The following is a 17,915-nucleotide window of genomic DNA, read 5'->3' on the forward strand; positions in this document are numbered from 1 at the left end:
TTGATCTGACGTCTGCAAACACTGTGCTTTCAAGCGCTCTTTGGAAGTGGAAACTTTCTCCTAAGGGAATGATGAGCAAGAGAAATTCAGTTTTTGAATTATGATATCCATTCCTAGGGAAGACTGTCAACTTCTGTGAATTCTTCTCTCTTCTATTAACCCACTTCTGAAACAGAGAAAGATACTTGCTAGGCCCACTGCAGTTTAGTAGGATCAACTATTCTATTTGTTATTTTAAATGTTTTTAAAAGAGTTTGTGTATGTATGTACTTATTAATTTATTTCACAGAAAGACGCAGAGACATAAACAGAGGGAGAAGCAGGCTCCCTGCGGGGAGCACGACCCCTAGATTAGGCCTGGAGCGGAAGGCGACACTCCATCACAGAGCCACCCAGGGCCCCTCATTATTTTAAATTAAAACAAAAAATTAATTCCGGTGTGAGTGATCTCACAGTGCTGAATTCGTCTCAGGTGTATTAGGATCAGCTACTCCCAGAACCAACCTTCTCCTGATCCGCAATCCCCTAGGCAGATGAGGCTGTGACCTATGCAAAAGGAGGCCCGTCATCCTTGATGGCCACCCAAGGGCCTCTACGCAGTGGGGCCGACACGTCCCAGTGCAGCCCCGAGGAGTCTGCAGGATCCCGGCCCGGAGCCAGGTGAACCGCAGTCAGGGCCGCTCGGTCACTGCAGCCCGGTTCTGGCCACCTGGCTCCGCACCCTCCGCCTGCACCTGCGAGGGTCCCCAACCCAGAGGCCGCAGGTCCACACTGGGGTCAGGGGGCCCGCAGAAATCTGAACACTTTTCCGCAGAAACACGGCCGAAGGCTTTAAAAAAGTGTTTTTAAAAAAACCCTCCTGAAAACAGAGGGTAAGAGGAAGGACGTTTACATGATCACGTCACTATTGACACACAGTTGGCAAACGGGCCCTTTGCTGCTTTACCGAGCATTTATTCCTCCTCTTTTTATTTAAGTTTGATTTTTCTTAAAGATTTTATTCATTCATGAGAGACACACAGAGAGGCAGAGACAGAGGCAGGGGGAGCAGCAGGCCCCATGCTGGGAGCCCGATGCGGGACTCGATCCCGGGACCCGGGGTCACGCCCTAGGCTGAAGGCGGCGCTAACCGCTGAGCCGCCCCGGCTGCCCTAAAGTTTAGTTTTAAAGTGTTTTGTTTTTCGCAATCTGGGCGCCCAGGGCGGGGCTCGAGGTCACCGCCCAACATCCAGAATCCCCTGTTCCCCCAGCTGAGCCAGGAGCTCCCATTCGCCCTTTTTAAAAACTGCTTTAGATACAAGGAGCTTGACCAGCCCGCCCGCCCGCTTGTTGTCCTCCGCGGAAACTCCCCGGGGTGGGGCCCCTCCGGGAGCAGGACGCCGCCCCGCCCGCCCCTCGCCCTGATTGGCCGGCCGGCTCCCGCAGGCCTCTCCGATTGGCTGCGGGCGCTCCCGCCGCGTCCACCCATTGGCCGCCCGGCCGTTGCCAGGACGACGCGGGTGCTGCGCTTCCGCACCCGCTGGGAGTGCGGGGTGGGCTGGGCGCCCCGGGCCCGCCGCTGGGAGAGCCGCCTGGGCGCCGCCGCCCCAACCCCGAGACCCCGGGCCGCAGGTGAGTGGGCGGGGCCGGCGTCACCCCGGACCTGGACGGCCCCTGCCCCGAGACTCCCGCCCCGGGGAATCGCTGCCCCGGCCGTGCGCCTGCGTGGACGCGCCCCGCTGTACCCGGAGTGCGTGTGCCTGCGTGGACGCGCCCCGCTGACCCGGAGTGCGTGTGCCTGCGTGGACGCGCCCCGCTATACCCGGAGTGCGTGTGCCTGCGTGGACGCGCCCCGCTGACCCGGAGTGCGTGTGCCTGCGTGGACGCGCCCCGCTGACCCGGAGTGCGTGTGCCTGCGTGGACGCGCCCCGCTGACCCGGAGTGCGTGTGCCTACGTGGACGCGCCCCGCTGTACCCGGAGTGCGTGCGCCCCGGCCGTGTGCCTGCGTGGACGTGCCCCTACTGTACCCCGGAGTCCGTGTGCCTGCGTGGACGCGCCCCGCTATACCCCGGAGTCCGTGTGCCTGCGTGGACGCGCCCCGCTGTACCCGGAGTGCGTGTGCCTGCGTGGACGCGCCCCGCTGTACCCGGAGTGCGTGTGCCTGCGTGGACGCGCCCCCCTGTACCCCGAGTGCGTGCACCCCGGCCGTGTGCCTGCGTGGACGTGCCCCTACTGTACCCCGGAGTGCATGTGCCTGCGTGGACGCGCCCCGCTGTACCCGGAGTGCGTGCGCCCCGGCCGTGTGCCTGCGTGGACGTGCCCCTTCTGTACCCCGGAGTGCGTGTGCCTGCGTGGACGCGCCCCCCTGTACCCCGAGTGCGTGCGCCTGCGTGGACGCGCCCCGCTGACCCGGAGTGCGTGTGCCTGCGTGGATGCGCCCTGCTGTACCCCGGAGTCCGTGTGCCTGCGTGGACGCGCCCTGCTGAACCCGAGTGCGTGTGCCTCCATGGACGCGCCCCGCTGACCCCGAGTGCGTGTGCCTCCGTGGACGCGCCCCCCTGTACTCCGGAGTGCGTGTGCCTCCGTGGACAGGCCCCACTGTACCCCGGAGTCCGTGTGCCTGCGTGGATGCGCCCTGCTGTACCCCGGAGTCCGTGTGCCTGCGTGGACGCGCCCCGCTGTACCCGGAGTGCGTGGGCCCATCCCTGTGCCTACGTGGATGCGCCCCCCTGTACCCCAGAGTCCGTGTGCCTGCGTGGAAGCGCCCCCCTGTACTCCGGAGTGTGTGCGCCCCGGCCGTGTGCCTCCGTGGACACGCCCCACTGTACCCCGGAGTCCGTGTGCCTGCGTGGACGCGCCCTGCTGTACCCCGGAGTCCGTGTGCCTGCGTGGACGCGCCCCGCTGTACCTGGAGTGCGTGCGCCTGCGTGGACGCGCCCTGCTGTACCCCGGAGTCCGTGTGCCTGTGTGGATGCGCCCTGCTGTACCTGGAGTGTGTGCGCCTAGCCCTGTGCCTGCGTGGACCGCCCTGTTACACGAATGTGTGTAGGCCCCTACTGTATACCCAGGATGACCTCTGTCCCCTGCTGTGCACCCGCCTGCCTGGGTGGTGTGTACAGGGCATGGCTGTGCTCCTGCTGTATACCAGCATGCATAGGCCCCTGCTGCATACCCACATGGTCATGCACGCCTGTCCCCCACCATGAGACGCCCGCGTGCCTGCCAGGTGGAGGTGGACTGAGAGCTGTGGAAGAGGCCTCACCGGGCCCCCTGCGACCCCAGCATGAGGAACACAAGCAAAGAGCTGCAGGGCGCCGCTGCGAGCCGCTACGCTTCCTGCGGTGAGTGACCTGGGAATGGGGCTGGGCACCCTGACTCTGCAGGCCTGGGGTGGGGGTGGGGGGGGCAAAGAAAGCAGCTCCCGTACCCCAGGGTCAGAGCCACTTAAAGGGAAACAGGAAGAGAAAAGGAAGAAAAAGAAAAACCGAACACAGCCCAGCCCATCTTGTCTATTTTCTGCAAAGGAAAGCAGGGTTCCTACTGCTGCCCCCCTGTTGGAGGCCGCGTGGGGAGCCCCCTGCGTCCTGCTAGTCAGACCCTAGGTGAGCTTCAGGCGCTCCCCTGAGTGCAGGCCGGCCTTCTCCAGCTGCACCCCGCGGCGCTCTTGTCCCCGCACCAGCTCAGCCACGCCTGGGGGTTCTAGTGGCTGGACAGGGAGCACAGCTGGAGGCCCTGCGGCCCTGGGCCTTCTCCCCTCCCCTCTGGACGCACAGGGGTCTCCGCGGCTGTGTGGGAAGCTGGCGGGCCCCCGCGGGGCTCACGTCTGCTCCCAGGGGAAGGAAGCCTGGCCTTGGGTTCCCAGACGAGCTCGGGATCCAGCTAGATGTGGCCGCCTCTGGTGACGCGGTGGCTCTGCTGGGACCCCTGTGGGGCAGGGCGGGGAGCTGGCCGCTTCCCCTCCTCACCACGGGCTCTCAGCCTTTTGTGACTGCTGCACGCCTTGGAGGGTGGCCTCCCCGTGTACACGGCCCAAGCAGACACCGCGAGGCCCCGGCACTGTTATGCACTAGCGTTGACCCTCAGAACAGCCCGAGGTGGCATCAGTATCCGCGGTTCATAGACGTGCACATTGAAGCCCGGAGAGTTTTCGGAGGGAACGTCCCGTGGGGGCTCCTCGGCCCAGACTCTGAAGGCGGGAGCATGGCCATCAGCCCTCGTGAGCCCCCGGGGTCGCTGCCTGCCCCCCTAACCTCTCGCCTCGTGGGTAGCAGAAGGGAGCTCCTCTCCTGCGGGTGAGGACGCTTGGAGGCCACACCCGGAAACAGAGGAGAAGTGCCCGGGTGGCTCAGTCCCGCCAGCACCGGCCTGGCCGTGGGTTTCTGCTGGGGTCGTGATCTCGGGCTGTGAGATGGAATCCTGCATCTGTGTCCACGCTCCCTGGGGAGTCTGCTGCACGTCCCCCCACCCCACCCGCTCAAGCTCTGGCAATTAAGTAAATAGATGTTTAAAAAGGGAGAGAGAGAGAGAAATCCACGCGAGGCCCAGCGCTGCCGATGGAGCCAAACAAGCAGGAGACTGGTCGTCGTAGTGCTGGTAATAATCGCCGTGCGAGTCCTAATAATTCTAGGTGCTGAGGCTGCAGGACCATTCTGGTTCCTTTCGGCCTGCGTGTGTGTGCGCGTGTGCGTGCAAGCGCCTTTGCACCAGCTATCAGTGCCTGGAGTGGAGTTCAGTGCCTGCCTGCGGCTTCCCGTAATGAGAACTGGAAGATACACTGTCCTCCGTGGATTAATTAGTAAGCAAAACACAGAGAGAAAAAATAAAGCAAGAAGTGCACGTCCTCCCTCTAAGAGAATATTTGAGTTGAATGTGATCCGAGTAGGAAGCTGCCCGAGCTCTTCCTCCCGTGAGCTTCTGCTCCATTCTTAAACCTTTCCTAATACTTATTTTTCATTCTCAAAACTACAAATTTCGATTTAGCTCATTGCTGTCCTTTAGAGCTTCAAATATTTTCTTATGTTGAATATAATTCATTTTTTTGCAGTGAACCCAGCATTAGAAGTAGAAATTGGATGTGTAAGCTTTTCCCTTTGGAGGACAGTTGTTCATGGGATCCTTGTGTGTTACGTACATTAGTTTTGTTTAAATACTTATTTTATTTTTTGAGAGAGAGAGAGAGAGAATGAGCGCACGGGGGTGGGGGGGGCAGAGAGAGAGATTCGCAAGCAGACTCCAAGCTGAGTACAGAGCCTGATGCAAGGCTTGATCCCACGACCCTGAGATCATGACCTGAGCCAAACCAAGAGCCCAACGCTCACCCAACTGAGCCACCCAGGTTGACATAATCTACTCAGCACAGTTTCCCGTCACCTGCAGTATTAGAGTCTCCAGGGCAGCAGAACCAACAGCGCGTCTCTCTCTGTCACCGTCAGCTGTCTATCCTCTGTGTATTATCATCTGTCTATGGAGAGGTTTATTTTAAGGAAGTGGCTCACACAGTTGTGGAGTTGGGTAAGTCCAAAGCCCGCAGGGCTGGAGACCCAGGGAGGAGCTGATGTTGCCTCGAGAGCCCAAAGGCTATTGGAGGCATTGGAGGCAGCGTTCCCTCCTCCCTGGGCCGGGGCAGGGGGATCTCAGTCTTTTTCTCTTAAGGCCTTCAACTGATTAGATGCGGCCCACCCACGTGATGGACGGTGGTCTGCTTTAATCAAAGTCCACTGATGTAAATGTTGATCTCACCTAAAAATGTCTTCACAGAAGCCCGAGTGTCCCCATCTCTTCCCTCTGGGGACCATAAGTAGACACTGGGCAGTGCAGGTCCCTGGGGTTCTGTATCCACCTCTCGTTCCCCACGGGGCCCGGTGGTCACAGAGTGGCCTGCGGGGCTGTCCTGGGTGTCTGCTCTGCCAGCACCGTGGTCCCCTCATTGCCCAGGGTGCCTTTGTCTGTGGGGCTCAGAGCAGGGAGGGGGAGGGAGGGTGGTCAGCAGGTGGCCTTCCCCCTCCCCGGTGGCACCTCTCACTCAGGGCCGCCCACAGAGGTGACGCCCTGCCCCCCGCCCTGTCTGCACCCCTCATGCCCCAGCTCCGTGGGCCCACCAGCGACTGCAGGGGTGCGGCTCCGTGGTCCTGGGCACCTCCCGTGTCCATGCACCTGTGACCTCTGGCTCAGGGGGTCCCACCATGGCCTCAAGCACGGGCCGCAGGGCCAGAGGGCTGGGGGCCTCGTCCCGCTGCTGCCAGACCCCGCCGTGCGCACCCAGGCCGCTGCTTCAGGGCGGACGTTGTGTCTCGGTGTCCTTAGCGTGCCGGGGCTGGCGGGTCTGGGCCGGTCCTGCCACACACCCCCCCTGGCCTGCCGCGCTGTGCGTGACCCGGGATTGTGCAGGCACATGTGCTCCCCGATGTAGCGGAAACGCGGGCTGCTCCTGGGCCCGTGGGGGGGAACACGGGCCACACACAGGGGATTTGGACTCTTGGAGGGGGCCGTGCCCCCGGGGGCAGAGGTGCGGCCGGTGCTCGGGGAGCTGCCCCTCCCGTTGGAGGCCGCTGGCTTGCTGCCACTGCAGGTGTTCCAAAGGGGCACTTTCTCCCGTGCCCGTGTCCCGTGGGCGTGACCCCGGCCCGGCGTGGCTCGTCGTGGCTCGTCGTGGGCAGGGGCGCAGGCCCACCTGAGTGCTCCTCGCTCTCCTCTCTGTAGACTGGTATTACCACCTTCCCGCGAAGCGGTCGGAGAAGCCCGTGGACGCGCCGCCAGCCTCCCAGATCCCAGGCCTCAGTGGCCTGAGGGAGCCTCCCCACGGGCACGTGCCTGGGCTGCGGAGGTACTGGGTGAAAGACACGGACTCGGAGTACGTGAAGCTGGCCAAGCAAGGCGGCCGGCCCGGTAAGCAGCGCCGCCACCCCAGGGCCCCTCGCTGCCTCCGCGAGGAGCTGCCTGTGACGCGGACGTCCCGCCCCAGGCCAGTGGACGTCCAGGGTCACGGCACAGCCTGGGATATTGCACCGCCACAGGATCACCCGCTCCCAGCCCGCGGTGGGGTGCCGAGGGGCTCGGGCCACCGTCCGCCCCCCCGGGGGGTCGTGCCTGCACCTCCCTGGCCCCTTGGGGTGACCAGCGGGGTCCTGCGTGGCCCTCGTCAGGGCTGTCCTGTGGTGGCAACATAGGCCACAGACAAGATTCAGACGAGGCCGAGGAGCATCCGCCGTGGCCCACGGTTTAAGTGAGGACGTCCTAGGGACGGCCGCTGAGGCAGGGTCCCCCTGGGACGGTGGCCCTAGTGCTGAGGGACGCGAGAGCCACTGCCTGTCCTCCCCTTGTCCTGGCCGCCGTCAGTGTCTGTCAGGGGTCCCCCTGAGACACTGGGCCTGGGTGTCCAGGAGCCAGGCCACCCCACCCCACCTGCTCCGTGTCAGGCCCAGGACAGGGCCTCCATGTTCCTCTGGCCTCTCCTTGTCCCCCGGCCTCCCGCTAAGGGATCTCACACTAGATAAGAGGATGGCATCGGGGCGTCAGTGCTGATGCCATCGAGGCGCCGTGACTGTGTAGCACCCGCCTTCCGGAACCTTCCGTCCAAGTTCATGGGGGCAGAGGCGCCACAGGTCTGCGAGAGGTCACCAAACTGCCCCAAAACAGCAGTGACAGTGACAGTGCCCAAGGAGGCAGGGAGAAGGGAGGAAGAAAGCAAGCAGATGCGAGCACGGGGGGAGCTGGGGGATCCCGGCCGTTCTTGCAACTTTTCTCTGGGTCTGAAATGTTTCAAAATCAAACGCAAAACAAAGTGTTAAACATCTACTGATCCCGAGACGTGGGATCTGCCGGCCTGTTAGCAGGCAGGGCCGGCCCCCAGCTTGGAGGAGGCTGTGGCGGGAGGGCCGGAAGCCTTGGAGTGGGCAGGCGGCTCCTGAGCTGGTGGGTCTGACACGAAGGAGCCTGTGCTCTGTCCCCTTGGTGGCTCCAAGTGGAGGCCCTGATGACCACATCCCCTCGCCCACTCCCCGCTGAGTGAGAACAGTGGCAGTGAACAGTTGGACGTGAGGAGGGTAGCTGAGAGCACAGCCAGCAGGCAGCCCCCCGGGGACCCGAGGAGTTTTGTCCCCTGAATGGTGGACATCAGCACGCGTGGGCGCCAGCTCTGTAGCAGGGCGAGCTCTGGGGACCCCGGGACCGGGCCGACCCCGGGAGAAGTCACAGTCCCCGCTGTGTGGTCACCTGCCTGCTCTTGCGCTGCACGCTCACGCCATGTCTCTTTGGCTTTGAGATCTGCTGAAACACTTCATGCCCGGGACCAGGAAGGGCTCCCCGGTGGCCTACTCCCTGCCAGACTGGTACGTGCACCACAGCAAGCCACCCACGGCCGAGCAGAGACAGTGAGTATCCCGAGGGACATGGAGAGGGGTGGTACAGCCCTGGGAGCGGCTCAGGGGGGCTGCTCAGAGGGCGCAGCCAATAGGATCCCAGCTGGGGCCAGCGCCAGACCTCTGGGGCTGCCTCGGGGCCTCGGCTTCAGGCTGTGTCCCCTGTGCCCCTATAACCAGCAGCCGGACGCAGGTGCCCCGTGAAGCCAGAAATGCAGGCACTCCCAAGTTCCTGTGGGACGCCACGTCCCCCAGAACGTCTGCAAGGCCTAGAAATTCCCGTGCTTGGGCATGCACGCCCTAGCCTCCAGACCCCCTCCCGGGAGGCTTCACAGTGGAGCCTGGGGCAGGAGCCCAGATGTGTGTGAGCTGTCACCCCGTGTCCCCGAAGCCTGTGCCCGGGGTCACGTGCCGTTTTTTCCTCGAGGTTCCCGTCCCCCCGGAATCTAAAACTCACACTCGGCCAACACAGCGGAGCTCTGATTTGAGCAAAGCAGAGAGGAGAGGGCCCGCGTGTCCCAGGAGGAGCTTCCAGAGACCCCAGGCCCCCGGGGGCCAGCTTACCGCACTGCCTGTCCGTCCCAGAGCCGGTCCCCTACCTGGACAGGAGGCCAGGGGTGCCTCTGAGGCGCAGCCCTGTGCAGCCCAGGAGGTCACTGCTGCAGGGCGTTGTGGGAGGATCAGGAGGCCCGGCCCCTCCCTGCCTCCACTCGCACTGCCCACCCGCTGGGCCCGGAGCAGAGAGCACTGCTGCCCCTCCCACCCCATGTGTCCCTGTCAACGGCCCAGGCCTCCTGGTGCTCAGAGGGCGTGAGGGGGGGTTGGTACAGGAGACAGTTTCCTCCAGTGAAAAGTCGGGAGCTGGGAGCTGCGGTGGAAACTGGCCTTCCGTGGAGAGTTCCTGCCCCTTCGGTCTCTGAGGCCTTTCCCTGCCCGTACAGAGCCCGAAATATAGGGGGGCCCAGCTGCTGTCCCTGCCGCCGCTTCTCCCCAGGGGTCCCTAGCCTGCATTCCCAGCCTCTGACCTCTGCTCCCTGGCCTCGCCCCTGGCTTCCTCGGGGGGCCTCCCACCTGCCTCTGTCCTCCCTCTGGGTCAGGGGCAGCGGGAGCCCCTTCTGGCTCTTTGTACTCCCTGCTCTGAGCACTGCACCCCGAGGGCCTCCCCCCTTCCGCAGCTGCAGCCCGCACCTTGCCCAGGCCCTGCCCCCTCCGTGCCCCTCACTGCTGCCAGGGTGAAGCCCCAGCCCTTAGCCCTTGGGCAGTGAAGGCGATGGTGACTAGGAGAATGCAGCGGGTGCACATCCCCGCTCCCTGCCCCTGCTCCAGGCCTGAGTGCTTTCCGGTGGAGACGGGAAACCAGGCTGGAAGTTTACATACTACATTAAACGTGACCGGCGGGGGCGCCTGGTGGCTTAGTCCATGAGTGGCGACTCTTGATTTGGGCTCAGGTCCTGGTCTCAGGGTCATGGGACGAGCCCAGGGCAGAATCTGCTTGGGATTCTCTCTCCCTCTGCCCCTTCCCCTACTCACACACTCCCCCATCTCTCTCTTTCCCTAAAATTAAATAAATAAAATCTTTTAAAAAACGACCATCAAACAGAAAACAGAAAAAAACACTAGTGCTATTAAATGATCCTGTGAAATGATAAATGTGAAGGAGGGAAGGGAAGAGAGGAGGGACGGAGGAGGGAGAGGAGGGAGGGGAAGGGGAGGAGGGAGTGGCCTCAGGTGGGCGCCGTGCCCCTGTCTCTGCAGGATCCCCAGCGTCTCCATGCCCGATTACATGGTCTACGAGGAGTTTCACCCCGAGCCGGCCAACGGCAGCTATGAGTCCAGAAGAGGGCCCTTCGACTTCGACGTGAAAACAGTGTGGCAAAGGGAGGCAGAGGAACGCGAGAAGGAGAAGAGAAAGGTGAGTGGCCGCCTGCCCTGCGGGGCTTGCTGTCAGCTGTCGCTGTGGCTGCCACACGGAGAGCAGAACCACGACACGGCTCTGTATTTTATTTTTTAAAAAGACGTGTTTATTTTAGAGAGAGCCCACACGTGGGAGGGAGCGGCAGGGAGCCGACGCGGGCTGCATCCCACCTCCCTGGGATCGGGGCCTGAGCTGAAACCCAGCGGCGGTCGCTCAACCCACTGAGCTACCCAGGCGCCCAGTTCTGTATGCATGGATGTATGTATTTTTTAAAGATTTTATTTATTCATGAGAGACACAGAGAGGCAGGGACACAGGCAGAGGGAGAAGCAGGCTCCCTGCAGGGAGCCCGACATAGGACTCCATCCCGGGACCCGGGGTCACGCCCTGGGCCGAAGGCAGATGCTCAACCGCTGAGCACCCCCAGGCTGCCCCCAGTTCTGTATTTTAAATTTGAATCGACTAAAGGGCAAGAGGCCATGATAATACTCTGTTTTTTTCCTTTTTATACGTACTGACTCCACCAGGTAAGATGACCTTGTAGAAAATGAGTTTTAGCTGGTTAATGCTTGTCTAGGGCAGCCTCCGGCATGTGTAGGAAGGACATCCTGTATTTACTCATTATCTGTTCCCTAAACCTGTCTATTGTGTCTACGTGAAGATCTCCCTGGAAGACTCCTTATTGATCATAAGGGGAGAGAAGTGATACTTTTCTCCAGTACAAAGCTCCTCGGGGGTATTTGACCACCAAGAGCAGCTGGCTCCAGAGTGAGAGGCTTGTTTGGGGATTGGAATTTAATTTAATTTAATTATTTTATTTTATTTTATTTTATTTTATTTTATTTTATTTTATTTTATTTTATTTTATTTTATTTTTATTTTTATTTTATTTTATTTTATTATTTTATTTTATTTTAGATTTTATTTATTTATTTCAGATAGAGTGAGCAAGGAAGCACAAGCAGGGGTGTGAGGAGGGGCAGAGGGAGAAGCAGGTTCTCTGCTGAGCAGGGAGCCTGATGTAGGACTCGATCCCAGGACCCTGAGGTCATGACCTGAGCCAAAGGCGGATGCTTGACCCACTGAGCCACCAGGAGCCCTGGGGATTTGTATTTTAAAAGAGAAATTAGGAGCTCGGGGCCCTCTGCAGTTGGTGGCCTTGTGGTTGGCTACCTCGATTCGGAGGCCTTCCCCGCTGTCCTGGGCTGAGCACTGCCCCCCCGGGGCTCCAGCTCGGAGGCCTTGTGAGGCAAACAGTGGTTTTGCCAGCCTGGGTGCCAGTGGGTGCCTGGAACCTCTGCGCCCAACTCCCAGGCTTGGCTTCTCTGAGTCCTGGTTTGAGGAGAAACCCTGGCAGTTTGTCTGCGGACTCATGCAGTTGGACACCACGTAGAGTGTCGGTCGTCTCCCGTGGGCTGCCCGGTTTTCCTCTGGCTCAGGTTCTGGGTTCGGGTCCTCTGCATGATCCATGAAACACACTGTTTTTAGGATCAGGTCCAGAGTCTTGGTGATACGCTAAGTGCCCAAACATGGAGCGATGAAGGGGTCCTGGGTGTTGACCTCCGCCACCGTGTGCATCTAGGGGACCTTGGAGACGCTACATGCTGTCCGAGCCGCGGGTCCAGTGGGGTTTCACAGCCCCCGACCCCCACCGTGTGGGGCCCGATGAGTGTGCGAAGCAAGGAGGGAGGGGGCAAGCCGGTTGTGGTGACGGACACCAGCAGGGCGGCTGGTTGAGCTCCAGGAATAGGGTGCGGGGTGCCAGCCAGGGTTGGGGGGCGCCCCGTGGGGAGGGCCTGACTGTCCCTGCCGTGCCCCCCCTCGTGCCAGACCCAAGCCCGTATTACTGAGGACGGCCGCTCACCCGCGGGGTGCTGGGCCGAAGCGTGCCCCCTTCCTGAAGGGCCTCCTTTCCTCCCTAGAAATGCCTGGGTGCCTCCCCGTGTGCTGGCTTGTTTTTTTTTTTTTTTTTTTTTTTTTGCTTTTTGTGGGTTTTCTTTCGTTTTCCTGTAGCATCCTCCTGGCCCACTTTGTTAGAGTGTAACGCACACGCAGGAAATGCACTTTTTTTTTTTTTTTTACCAAGCACTGTTCTCCGGGTTTTGCCGAGTGTGTCAGCAGCACAGCCGTGAAGGAACAGAGCTGTTCCCTGGGCCCCAAGCCTCCCAGCCTCTGCGCAGCCGGGTGGAGCCGCTGCCCTGGGACCCCGGGGGCAGCTGGGACTGTTGCTCAGTGCGTCTTCCTGTGGTTTGGGCTGGGGAACGATGAGCCTGCCCAAGTGTTCCCGCCCCGTTTGTTTGGTTCCACGGTCGGGGAATGTCCTCTGCCAGTGTTGGGATGCCTGTCCCCCAACCAGGGTTCTGTGTGCTTCTTGCAACAGGTGAGGCTACCAGCCATTAACTCCAAGTACCCAAGCAAAGTGGGGACCCCGCTTGGCCCCAAAGACCCCGAAGGAAGCAGAGTCTCCTTCCCTCCCATGTAAGTCACCTGGGCCGTGCCCACGCCACCTGGGTCAGGTTTGGGTGTGGGCCTCTGCGTCCAGTGTCCCGAGGACAGAGTCCCAGGAATGGCAACACAGCGCTGGGCTGACGGCCTCATGATGCTCTCTTCCTGGGAACACGTTTTGGTGACGGCTTGTTGCTGTCACAGCCCCGTGGCCCAGCCTTGCCCGCCAGTGTGGGGGTCGTGCCCCCGTGAAGTGCAGCTGCCCCCCTTCCACGCCTGTGCTGTGTGGGTACGGAACATCTCCAACAGGCTGCTCTGTCCTGTGAGCCTGTGTCCTGCCTGAGGCCCCCACCAGGGACCCCATCCTCACCTCTTAAATTCAGGGCCACCGCCCCACACGTGTGCATGGCCCCATCCGGACGTGTCCTGTCACCAGGGCTTGGACTGTGTGTCCGTAGCCGCTGGTGTCACTCGGGCTCTGCATTCGGGGCTCCGGCACTTGGGGAGTGAAGCCCCGAGACCTTAGCTTCTCTTCACTGTCTCAGAACCCCAGTGAGTGCCAGGAGTTGTGTCACTAACTGTCCCACGAATTCCTCAAACAGGCTCTGGTCTGGGGCGGTGGGGAGCAAAGGGGTCAGTGAGCACAGCGTATGGAGCAGCGGGTGGGGTTCCCACGCTGCCACTGGGGGAGCAGGGGGGCCGGTGGGCGACCCTCACAACACAGCAACTCAGGCGTGCCACCTGTGCCACGGTCCTGCTCCCAGGCCTGGGTGCCCCCTCCATGTCGGGGTCCCCGCACCCTGAGCACTCAGTGCCTGCCAACGAGTGGCCCCCGAGTGAGCAACAGACGGAGGCAAAGCAGTGCAGAGAAGCAGCAGATAATCTTCTCTTTAAAGTTAATTTATTGGGGATCCCTGGGTGGCGCAGCGGTTTGGTGCCTGCCTTTGGCCCAGGGCGCGATCCTGGAGACCCGGGATTGAGTCCCACGTCGGGCTCCCGGTGCATGGAGCCTGCTTCTCCCTCTGTCTGTGTCTCTGCCTCTCTCTCTCTCTCTGTGACTATCATAAAAAAGAAAAAAAAAAAAAACTAAAAAAAAAATAAAAATAAAAAATAAAGTTAATTTATTGACGTCATCTGCACACCCAGGGGCTCGAACTCACGACCCCGAGGTCACGAGTCACACGCTCCGTGCAGTGTGATGGAGCCAGCCAGGCACCCCCAGGACAGCTCACCTTTAATGTGGAGGAAGAGCTAGTCGAGAAAAAGGACCATTTGGTAAAGAGATGGTAGCGTCCGGGCAACCCACCACCTCCCAGGGAAGTGGGTGTTTTCCCCGAGAAATGCCGCCGTATCCTCTAGGGTGCTCACGCTCACGGGAAAGGTTTTGGAAACAATGGAGCAAGCTCCCACCATGTGCAGGGACGGCTGCGAGTATGTTACCTGGGGCTCCCAGGGGAAGGGGGGCCGCCGCTGGGAGTGCAGCTTGTGATCTTGGGGTCCTGAGTTCAAGCCCCACGTTGAGCATACAGATGGCTTCAGTAAATTAATTAATTAAATTGACTTTAAAAATTGGGAAGAGGGACATCGAGTTTGAGAGAGAAAGAGAGAGAGGAATATCTCCGCTATGTTTGAGGAACAAGAACGCATCCTGGCTATTACGGGCTCACTCGCTGAGATGTGGTCGGAACTACCGTTAATTGACTTTTGCACTGAAGTTTGACATGAATTTCTCTCTTTTTGAGGCCTAGTCAAAAAGCCAGTTCACCCACAAACTTTTCCAAACTTATCAGCAATGGGTATAAGGACGAGTGGCTGCAGCAGCGAGCGGACGCAGACAAGAGGACCCCGCAGGCCCCCGGGGCGACCCCGCCGGCTCCGTCCCCGCAAGAGCCCGACGGGCGCCAGGGTGCAGAGTCTGACCCCGACCCGGAGGTGCCCGAGGGCGAGGGTGCCGGGGATGTTCAAGGTGAAGTGCGCCCCACAGCCCGCGTTCACTGAGGCTCTGTTCCCTGAGATTTCCTGTCTCACCCCGGATCTCACCCCGAGGAATCCAGAGGCCGTGTAAAGTCCTACAGAAGTGAGGGGCTCGCAGCTAGAGGAGGATCAGAAACGTTCCACTCTCCTGTTTATTACCACAAATAGCTAAAGTCATGATCTCTGTGAGGTTGCATTTTCTTTTCTTTCTTTCTTTCTTTCTTTTCTTTTCTTTTTTTTTTTTTTTGAAGATTTTATTTATTCATTTGACAAAGAGAAGCACAAGCAGGGGGAGGAGCAGAGGAAGAGGGAGAGGCAGGGAGCCCGAGACAGGACTCCATCCCGGGACCCTGAGATCATGACCTGAGCCAAGGCAGACACTTCACCCGCTGAGCCACCCAGGCGTCCCCGGGAGTTACACTTTTATAGAGACTTCAGGACTGGTCCTCGAATATAAGAACAGAAATATGTTCTTTCTGTTACTTAAAATTAATGGGTTAAGAATCTTAATTCGTAAAGAAATGTCATCTTTGTATCTCTCTCCAGCAGCCATCTCTTCCCGTTGCATTACAGGGGCAAGCACGTCTCCACCGGCCTCCACGCCGGCAGAGCTCAACTGAACCCCACCTGGTACGCACCTAGGATCGCTTTCCCGTGGCTGAATAGCATCTGACTACATGACAACTATATTTAGGAGGCTGCTGCTGTATTTTACGAAGATAGATTCTTATGAAAAAATTTCTCATCGAGCCGATTTGACATCACTGTTGCAGAGCTGGTCTGAGTGTTGGGTGTTGCTTCCTGTGCTTCTCTGGGATGTGAGGCACAGGGTCGCTGGGCGTCTTGCTGGCCTAGGATGTCCCAGGGTCTCGGAACCAGCCACTTCCTCCCAGCCGGTCATCCGACGTCACCGGTTCCTGTGTTAGTCTCTGTCGGTGACATTTTGATTGAAATCAACTATTTAGACTCTTAAAGAAACACAAAGTCTTTTCCATTATTGGGTCCTGTAATCTTTGTAGAAATAATTTTTTCTGTTCCAAAATAATTTAACTCCAGAATATTGTGACAGAGTTTATACTAAGAAAAAGATTAATTTATTATGCCTTAAGACTGTAAGCATTTAATGTAAGAGCAAGGTAGCATTTGCCAGTTTAAAACTTTTGCTAATATTTTTTGCATAAATTGAAATTCATAATATTCTACATTTATTTTGTATTGTTTAGGTAAAACTATGTGTAATTTTAATGTTTAACTTAGTCTTAACAGAAAATTTAAAATAATCAGACTGAATTTTATTTTATAAATTTTGCTACTATTTATGCGTAATTAGCATGATAATGTAGTTTTATATTTGCCCATTTAATTAATGAATAAAATAATTTTCAGAAAGCCAGATAAAGTCTCAAGTGTTTTTTTTTTTTTTAAGATTTATCTATTTATTTGTTTGAGAGAGAGAGAGCATAAGCAGGGGGAGCAGCAGAGGCAGGAGCAGACTCCCTACAGGGCAGGGAGCTCGATGTGGGACTCGATCCCAGGACCCTGCGATCATGACCTGGGCTGAAGCAGACGCTTCACTGACTGAGCCACCCCGGAGCCCCTAGATATAAAAATCTTGAACCAAATGTTAGCAGTCAGACAATGTACAGAAAGAACTAGATTCTATTACTAGGTAGGATTTGTCACAGGTGTGCAAGGCTGGTTCAACACCCACAAATCAATGTGTGTAATCCACCAAGGAATACGCTGAAGCAGAGAGATCATAGGATTCCATGAACGGACACAGAGCATCTGGCAAAATTCAGCACCCACTCACGACAAGACCTCTGAGCAAAGCAGGAACTGAGGGCGCTGCCTCTGTTACAGGATTTCTCCCCTTTTGTGACGGTTCTTGGTCATGCTGCTTGGAAGAGGGAAGAGGTAGACGGTGAGGAGAGGTGGGCGGCAAAGTGTATTGAGCCACAACAGTAAAGCAAACCAAGCTCCCGAACAGGGAGGGGAGCCAGGTGGGTGAATTCCAGTGAGAAGCTACAAGCTGCTTTCTCCTTGTGTCCTCACTGGTGGAGAGAGAGAGGAAGCCAGATCTAGCTCCCACAAGGGCAGGAATCCTAACGCGGGCCCCACCCCTGGGACCTCACCTAACCCTGAAGTCCTCCCAAAGGCCCCACCTTATTAACACCATCAAACTGGGAGCGTGGCTTCAACATATGACTTTAGGGGCACAGGAGACATTCGGTCCATAACACCGAGAATACGGGATTTTCGCGAAACTGAGTTGGTAGGAACGGGGTCCCATTAGAAAGAAGACTCAGAGGAGCCTGACCCAAGTGCGCTCCAAGGACAGAGACTATGCCAGGACCCAGCTTGATCTATAGGTTTAAGGCAATCCCCATCAAAATCCCAGTATTTTTTTGCAGACACAGACAAGCTTATTCTAAAATTTATATGGACATGCAGAGGTCTTAGAATGGCTGAAACAATCTTGAAAAAGAAGAATCAAGTAGGAAAAATCACTCTACCCAATATTAAAGTCTACTGTAGTATTGACAGGCAGGGAGAGGCACAGAGGTGACGAGAACAGAAGAGAACATCAAGAAATGGACCCACACAAATATGCTCACCTAACTTCTGTCAAAGGAGCAAAAGAAATTTAGTGGAGGAAGGATGGTCTTTTCAATGCACAAAAGCACAAAAAGCCAAAAACCAGCGTCACCAAACCATCGTGCCTAAAAATGGATCATGAACTTAGATGTAGAACATAACACAACAAAACTTTAAAGAACACTTGACGGGACGAGCACTGGCTGTTATACTATATGTTGGCAAATCAAACTCCAATAAAAAAAATACAGTAAAAAAAAACTTTAAAGGAAAACATACAGAAAGTCCTCAGGATCCAGGGCAGTGCAAAAATTTTTAGATTTGATGACAAAAGCATGATCTACAAAAGAGAAAATTGATCAACTGATCTCATCAAAATCAAAAAGAATTTTTCCCTGTGAAAGCTCATATGAAAGGACAAAACAAAAATAAAAGCAAAAACAAGAAAATAAGATACTGACTGGAAGAAAATATCTGCAACATTTGCTAACGAACGACCTACCCGGCAAAGAGTGTGCAAAGAGAATACGCAAAGTACTCGAATCTTCACCAGTCACCAAACAACAACAAAAGCTCCAAAAGATCCACTTAACGAAATTAGGAAAAGACACAAGCCAGCACGACCCCAAAGAGGGTTTCCAAGTGT

At 57.6% G+C, this 17,915-nt stretch overlaps 1 protein-coding gene across 4 annotated transcripts; it reads left to right on the forward strand.

The window, feature by feature from the left end:
* Nucleotides 1-1,475: 1,475 nt before the first annotated feature.
* Nucleotides 1,476-16,060, forward strand: C11H7orf57 (chromosome 11 C7orf57 homolog). Of its 4 annotated transcripts, XM_041723109.1 has the most exons (8): nucleotides 1,476-1,611; nucleotides 3,207-3,321; nucleotides 6,680-6,865; nucleotides 8,241-8,349; nucleotides 10,093-10,249; nucleotides 12,633-12,730; nucleotides 14,440-14,663; nucleotides 15,245-16,060. In XM_041723109.1, exons 2-8 carry the CDS (start codon nucleotides 3,264-3,266, stop codon nucleotides 15,289-15,291), a joined length of 879 nt encoding a protein of 292 aa, XP_041579043.1. In that variant the 5' UTR covers nucleotides 1,476-1,611; nucleotides 3,207-3,263; the 3' UTR covers nucleotides 15,292-16,060. The 4 variants fall into 4 exon arrangements, with proteins under 4 accessions (XP_041579043.1, XP_041579042.1, XP_041579044.1 ...); XM_041723108.1 differs by lacking the exon at nucleotides 1,476-1,611 and having other exon boundaries at nucleotides 3,132-3,321; XM_041723110.1 differs by lacking the exon at nucleotides 1,476-1,611 and having other exon boundaries at nucleotides 3,132-3,321; nucleotides 14,446-14,663.
* The last annotated feature ends 1,855 nt before the right edge of the window (nucleotides 16,061-17,915 follow it).

The sequence above is a fragment of the Vulpes lagopus genome, chromosome 11 (assembly GCF_018345385.1).
Source record: "Vulpes lagopus strain Blue_001 chromosome 11, ASM1834538v1, whole genome shotgun sequence".
NCBI lineage: Eukaryota > Metazoa > Chordata > Mammalia > Carnivora > Canidae > Vulpes > Vulpes lagopus.

What these genes read in the sequence shown, in the direction of transcription:
- C11H7orf57 (XM_041723109.1), top strand. Translation starts at nt 3,264, where the DNA reads ATGAGGAACACAAGCAAAGAGCTGCAGGGCGCCGCTGCGAGCCGCTAC. An exon ending in GAGCCGCTACGCTTCCTGCG is followed by an intron (nt 3,322 to 6,679) that starts GTGAGTGACCTG and finishes TCCTCTCTGTAG; the next exon opens with ACTGGTATTACCACCTTCCC. An exon ending in GCGAGAAGGAGAAGAGAAAG is followed by an intron (nt 10,250 to 12,632) that starts GTGAGTGGCCGC and finishes TTCTTGCAACAG; the next exon opens with GTGAGGCTACCAGCCATTAA.